The 7,773-nt window shown below is 25.9% G+C and overlaps 2 protein-coding genes across 2 annotated transcripts; both read right to left on the bottom strand.

Moving 5' to 3' along the window:
* Positions 1-906: 906 nt before the first annotated feature.
* LOC111683516 (U-Kazal-Dg21.2) lies at positions 907-1,565 on the bottom strand. Its single transcript, XM_023445595.2, has 3 exons — positions 1,386-1,565; positions 1,162-1,317; positions 907-1,036 (listed from the first exon to the last, which is right to left on the bottom strand). The coding sequence occupies exons 1-3, from the start codon at positions 1,411-1,413 to the stop codon at positions 981-983; spliced, it is 240 nt and encodes a 79-aa protein (XP_023301363.2). The 5' UTR covers positions 1,414-1,565; the 3' UTR covers positions 907-980.
* Positions 1,566-2,241: 676 nt separating this feature from the next.
* On the bottom strand, positions 2,242-3,226 carry LOC111683514 (U-Kazal-Dg21.2-like). The gene is made up of 3 exons (XM_023445593.2): positions 3,070-3,226; positions 2,862-3,008; positions 2,242-2,463 (listed from the first exon to the last, which is right to left on the bottom strand). The coding sequence occupies exons 1-3, from the start codon at positions 3,095-3,097 to the stop codon at positions 2,408-2,410; spliced, it is 231 nt and encodes a 76-aa protein (XP_023301361.2). The 5' UTR covers positions 3,098-3,226; the 3' UTR covers positions 2,242-2,407.
* Positions 3,227-7,773: the final 4,547 nt, after the last annotated feature.

The raw sequence follows: 7,773 nt of genomic DNA, 5'->3' as shown, positions 1-7,773 counted from the left end.
TAGACTATAGACTAGACTATAGACTAGACTATAGACTAGACTATAGACTAGACTATAGACTAGACTATAGACTAGACTATAGACTATACTATAGACTTGACTATAGACAAAACTATAGTCTAGAATTTACACTAGACTATAGACAAAACTATAGTCTAGAATTTACACTAGACTATACACAAAACTATAGTCTAGAATTTACACTAGACTGTAGACTATAATATACAATAGACTAAAGTCTAGACTATAGACTAGACTATAGACTCGACTATAGTCTAGATTATAGACTAGACTAAAGACGTTTTCAAAATATGTCCAAAAAAATAAAAGGCTTCTTGGAATAACTGAACGTTGGGTAGAACCATAAAAATCCTCTGGGAGAGCAGGATGAGAAGTCTCCTCAAAATAAGGCTTCTGGGTATACTAAAGTAGTGGATAGAACATTAAAGATCTACTAGGAGTGGTATGTCGAAGTTACATTTAAATAACTTGGGAGTGATATTATGCGAGATTTAACGTAGCTCTTTAGCACTGTTTGTAAAATTCTAAGGAAATACGTTTAGGAAATTTTTTTTCTGAACATTTGACATTAATATTTTTATTGATCACTGTATAAGGCCAGATAATGGTCTAGGTGTATTTCTTTAGTTTAAATGTGGTAAACATCTTCCGATCAGCATAACCTAATTTTATTTATATGAAAGATTTTAACAAAATTACCTGCTTTTAGTCCATCAAAACTTGTTAAGAGTTTAACCTAATAGCAGGTTAAACTATAATTAAAGTGGTAGTAAAAAACAATCCCATAATTTGTACAATATTTATGTGTATATACTTATAGACGATTTCTTTTTGATTTTTTTTCTATAAATTATTGTATTTATTAAAGGGAAGTTTACATTTATTAATTAACTTTTTACTTTATTATGATTTAAATATTTTTTTAAATATATACAAATAAACAATAACTTATATTAAACTTAACATTGAACGGCACCCTTTTGAGAGCATTTAGCTAATTCTACAATTTGGAAGTCTGAAAATGATAAATAAAAATTCAAATTAATATTGAAAGGAATTCTAAAAAAGGAGGGAGGATCATGTATATAAATCTCCTGATTTTTATATAAATTATTTAGTTCCTTAATTCTTCCAACTTACTTTCTTTCTTACTGCAGTTTTCGTAGTTCATCAAACAATCGTTGGTGAATTGTTTGTGGCAACGACCATTGAAAGCGCAGGTGGGTCTAAATAATGCGGGACAAGCAACGGGACACTGTTGGGCTTGTACTCCAGAGGCGCAGATCAAGAATAAAGCTAAAATTTTAAAGATTTTCGTTTAGTACTCAAATTTCTAAAGTAGTCCACCAATATCTCCTACTTACCGGCAATAATAGCGAATAAAAATTTCATTTTGTCAAATTATTGTTTAACTTTAATGTTTAAGGGCGAGTAGCTATTATCAATGTGATATTTAAATTTAAATTTTAATAAGTTTTTATAGTTTTTTGGTGATTCCACAACATGACGCTAGAGAACGTGTTCAAAATGAAATTGAATCTATAATTTTTATTATCGTACCCACACTTATACAATTTGCCGGCTGTGATTTTGTTTTTCGTTGCCAAAGTGTTAATTAAGTGGGGTTTTTTTATTTTTGCAAAAAAAAAGTTTGTTTATTTTTTGTATTTTGTTTTGATTTTTAATTTTGTTTGCTTAAGATCTACTATTTTGTATATTAGGTTGGTCGAATCATTTGTAACAATTTAAAGGCTTTACACTAGCCAAAACAACACCTTTTAGATGTTCCCTAGTTGACAATCGTTAGACGAGCTTGATTCCAGATGTTTTCAAATACAGATTAACATATCGTCGAAACATTTATAATTGCTTTATATGTTTTCAACAATATAAACTGTAGGGTTCATATAAGATCCTTCAATAACGGTTAAAAAAAGTTTTAAATGAAAGTAAATATTTAGTTTTAGTTAAATTGATGTTAGAAAATTATTATTAATTAATATATTTATTTATAAACAAGTTGAGATTTCTGCGAAATATACCAACCAGTTCTTATTTGGTTAGTTTATTATTATATTTAAAATATCGGTAAACATTTTGTTTTAAAGTGAAACACTTTAGTTGTTTGTTTATTATAATTTAAAATTTAAACTTATTTTTAAAAATATTGTAATCCAATATACAAATCGAATGCTAAAGATGATGTGCTACTCTATACACAGTGGTTTAGAAATATTTAAATTTTGTGACATTTCAAAGAGTTATACCACAGCTGTTTTTTTATTTGAAATTTTTTTTTAATAGTTAAATTGGTTTATTTTTTATTTGATTTTTAATTTTTTCTTTACATATTTTAATGAATATTATTTATATTTTACAATTTTAATTAACATTTTATGTTTCCATTTTTAGAACAATTTCCCAAAGCAACTTCTCTGAAATCTGAAAATAATTCAAAGCAAAAGAAGAAATTTAATTTTATTTAGAAAAAAATCTATATAGATTATATACCAGAATTAGACTAGACAATATGCTATAACTAGGCTGTAAACCAGATTATAGACTAGACTATAGACAATACTATAGATTAGACTATAGACTAGACTATAGACTAGACTATAGACTAGACTATAGACTAGACTATAGACTATAGACAAGACTATAGACAAGACTATAGACAAGACTATAGACTAGACTATAGACCAGACTATAGACTAGACTATAGACTAGACTATAGACTAGACTATAGACTAGACTATAGACTAGACTATAGACTCAACAATAGTCTATACTATATTTAAACTCAAGACTAAACAACATCGTTCGTCATTCTAACTCACTCTGTTTCTTATTGCAATTTTCCACCCCCATTTGACAGGAGTTGCTAAACTGTTTATAACAGCGACCATTAAAACCACAAACAGGCTGATAAACAGCTGGACAAATACTAGGACATTGTGCCTGAACCGAGCAGATTAAAAATAAGGCTAAAAATTTGAATATTTTTTAATAACATCTGTGAATAGGATTTATTTAAAGCAAACTTACCAAAGACAAGTACTGTAATATATTTCATTTTTATGCGGCGTAGAATTAAATGCCTCTGTTTGAATTGTTACAATTGATGTGATCGTTGACAAGTGTCATCAATAAGTTTTTATAGGTTTTAGCCAAGTAATAAGTGAATCTCATACAAATACACTTTCTTTTTATTTAACACAATGCTTACTAACAATTATTTTCAGTTCGTTGTAAGTGGGGGTTTTTTTTGGTTAAAAATACTTGCATACACAATGATCAATATTTATTTCAATAGTGTACTAAGTCATTGTAGGTATTTTTCATATTTAAGAATTTAAAAGTTTTAGGTTTAAAAAAAATATTGAAAATTTCTTCGGATTTGATGTAATTGATTAACTAACTAACTAACAAACTAACTAACTAACTAACTAACTAACTAACTAACTAACTAACTAACTAACTAACTAACTAACTAACTAACTAACTAACTAACTAACTAACTAACTAACTAACTAACTAACTAACTAACTAACTAACTAACTAACTAACTAACTAAAAACTAACTAACTAACTAACTAACTAACTAACTAAACTAACTAACTAACTACTAACTAACTAACTAACTAACTAACAACTAACTAACTAACAAACTAACTAACTAACTAACTAAACTAACTAACTAACTAACTAACTAACTAACTAACTAACTAACTAACTAACTAACTAACTAACTAACTAACTAACTAACTAACTAACTAACTAACTAACTAACTAACTAACTAACTAACTAACTAACTAACTAACTAACTAACTAACTAACTAACTAACTAACTAACTAACTAACTAACTAACTAACTAACTAACTAACCTAACTAACTAACTAACTAACTAACTAACTAACTAACTAACAACTAACTAACTAACTACTAACTAACTAACAAACTAACTAACTAACTAACTAACTAACTAACTAACTAAACTAACTAACTAACTAACTAACTAACTAACTAACTAACTAACTAACTAACTAACTAACTAACTAACTAACTAACTAACTAACTAACTAACTAACTAACTAACTAACTAACTAACTAACTAACTAACTAACTAACTAACTAACAAACTAACTAACTAACTAACTAACTAACTAACTAACTAACTAACTAACTAACTAACTAACTAACTAACTAACTACTAACTAACTAACTAACTAACTAACTACTAACTAACTAACTAACAAACTAACTAACTAACTAACTAACTAACTAACTAACTAACTAACTAACTAACTAACTAACTAACTACTACTAACTAACTAACTAACTAACAACTAACTAACTAACTAACTAACTAACTAACTAACTAACTAACTAACTAACTAACTAACTAACTAACTAACTAACTAACTAACTAACTAACTAACTAACTAACTAACTAACTAACTAAACTAACTAACTAACTAACTAACTAACTAACTAACTAACTAACTAACTAACTAACTAACTAACTAACTAACTAACTAACTAACTAACTAACTAACTAACTAACTAACTAACTAACTAACTAACTAACTAACTAACTATCTATCTATCTATCTATCTATCTATCTATCTATCTATCTATCTATCTATCTATCTATCTACTATCTATCTATCTATCTATCTATCTATCTATCTATCTATCTATCTATCTATCTATCTATCTATCTATCTATCTATCTATCTATCTATCTATCTATCTATCTATCTATCTATCTATCTATCTATCTATCTATCTATCTATCTATCTATCTATCTATCTATCTATCTATCTATCTATCTATCTATCATCTATCTATCTATCTATCTATCTATCTATCTATCTATCTATCTATCTATCTATCTATCTATCTATCTATCTATCTATCTATCTATCTATCTATCTATCTATCATCTATCTATCTATCTATCTATCTATCTATCATCTATCTATCTATCTATCTATCTATCTATCTATCTATCTATCTATCTATCTATCTATCTATCTATCTATCTATCTATCTATCTATCTATCTATCTATCTATCTATCTATCTATCTATCTATCTATCTATCTATCTATCTATCTATCTATCTATCTATCTATCTATCTATCTATCTATCTATCTATCTATCTATCTATCTATCTATCTATCTATCTATCTATCTATCTATCTATCTATCTATCTATCTATCTATCTATCTATCTATCTATCTATCTATCTATCTATCTATCTATCTATCTATCTATCTATCTATCATCTATCTATCTATCTATCTATCTATCTATCTATATCTATCTATCTATCTATCTATCTATCTATCTATCTATCTATCTATCTATCTATCTATCTATCTATCTACTATCTATCTATCTATCTATCTATCTATCTATCTATCTATCTATCTATCTATCTATCTATCTATCTATCTATCTATCTATCTATCTATCTATCTATCTATCTATCTATCTATCTATCTATCTATCTATCTATCTATCTATCTATCTATCTATCTATCTATCTATCTAACTAACTAACTAACTAACTAACTAACTAACTATCTATCTAACTAACTAACTAACTAACTAACTAACTAACTAACTAACTAACTAACTAACTAACTAACTAACTAACTAACTAACTAATTCACTAACTAACTAACTAACTAACTAAGTAACTAACTAAGTAACTAACTAACTAACTAACTAACTAACTAACTAACTAACTAACTAACTACTAACTAACTAACTAACTAACTAACTAACTAACTAACTAACTAACTAACTAATTAACTAACTAACTAACTTACTAACTAACTCACAAACTAACTAACTAACTAACTAGCTAACAAACAAACAAACAAACAAACAAACAAACAAACAAACAAACAAACAAACTTACTAACTCACTAACTAACTAACTAACTAACTAACTAACTAACTAACTAACTAACTAACTAACTAACTAACTAACTAACTAACTAACTAACTAACTAACTAACTAACTAACTAACTAGCTAACTAACTAACTAACTAACTAACTAACTAACTAACTAACTAACTAACTAAACTAACTAACTAACTAACTAACAACTAGCTAACTAACTAACTAACTAACTAACTAACTAACTAACTAACTAACTAACTAACTAACTAACTAACTAACTAACTAACTAACTAATCAACTAACTAACTAACTAACAAACTAACTAACTAACTAACTAACTAACTAACTAACTAATCAACTAATTGTATTCGTTGTTATCTAGTTGAATAAGAATGTAAAAATCTTTTGCTGAATTAGAAAAAAGTTTAGCTGAATACAAATATCTTCGGCTGAATAACATAATTTTCAATATTTTGTTTAATTTGTTTAGCTGAATAGCTGAAAATGTTAACTTAATAGAGATTTTTTTATTTATATCAATATTTTTTGTTTAAATTTCTATAGCTGAATAGCTTATAATGTTAGCTGAATTGGTTGTTTGTAAAATAAATCAGTTTATTTCTTGTTTAATTTAAAATTAAGTCAGCTGAATTCTTAAGCTTAGTAATATTACATCATTTTGTTTATTTTATTTTTATATTCTTGTTTAACTAAGAAAAAAACTTTTGCTGAATTACATAATTTTCAATAATTTGTTAAAAATGTCTAGCTGGAAATGTTAGCTGAATAGGAAGTTAATTAAAAGAAATTTCTTTAATTCTTGTTTAACTAAAAAAAAACTTTTGCTGAATTATATAATTTTCAATAGTTTGTTAAAATTGTTTAGCTGAATAGGAAGTTAATTAAAAAAATTTCTTTTTTTATTGTTTAACTAAAAAAAAACTTTTGCTGAATTACATAATCTTTAATAATTTGTTAAAATTGTTTAGCTGAATAGGAAGTTATTTAAAAGAAATTTCTTTATTTCTTGTTTAACTAAAAAAAAACTTTTGCTGAATTACATAATTTTCAATAATTGTTAAAATTGTTTAGCTGAATAGCTTAAAATGTTAGCTGAATAGATTTTTTTTTAATTAATTCCGTTTATTTGTTGTTTTAACTCAAAATTTAGACAGCTGAATAAGAAAAATGCTAAGCTGAATATATAAATTGTTTGCTGAATTACATAATTTTCCATAATTTATTAAATTTGTTTAGCTGAATAGTTTAAACAAGTCTATTCTATTAAGCTTCGAACTGATTGATTAATTGACAATTTTGGCATGATGTTTAGTTCGAATATGCATTTTTTCAAGTCTAACCAGATAATAGAATGTTTAGTGTTAATTAAGCAACTGCGTTAAATTTAAAACCACAAATGTTTGGTTTTTTTTCTCACTTTTTTTTTGCTGCATTTCAAACAATTCCAATGTCCTTGGTAAGTGTAGCTTGAAAATTGCATAATTTGCAACTTAACTACTGGTTTAAATTTGTTTTTCTTATTTATAACCAAAATAAAAAGCAAAACAAAGTTCTTTGAACTGGTGTTGACTAAAATAGAGCTTGAATTCAACTTGAATTGTTGAATTTTTAAAATGTTGCTTGCAAAGAGTTGCAAACTCTGTTGCAGTTGTTTAACAAAGTGTAGTGTAATAAAGTGTTAGGGGGTTTGTGTGGCATGCAACGGCAACAATCGTTTGGTAAAGAATATTTTGCCGTTAAGAGTTGAATCAAGGTTAGCAAGTTTATTAAAGTTGTTTTAAATGTATAATTTATTAAATATATTTT

Source organism: Lucilia cuprina, chromosome 5 (genome assembly GCF_022045245.1).
Source record: "Lucilia cuprina isolate Lc7/37 chromosome 5, ASM2204524v1, whole genome shotgun sequence".
NCBI lineage: Eukaryota > Metazoa > Arthropoda > Insecta > Diptera > Calliphoridae > Lucilia > Lucilia cuprina.
This window is presented reverse-complemented; position numbering and strand designations above follow the sequence as displayed.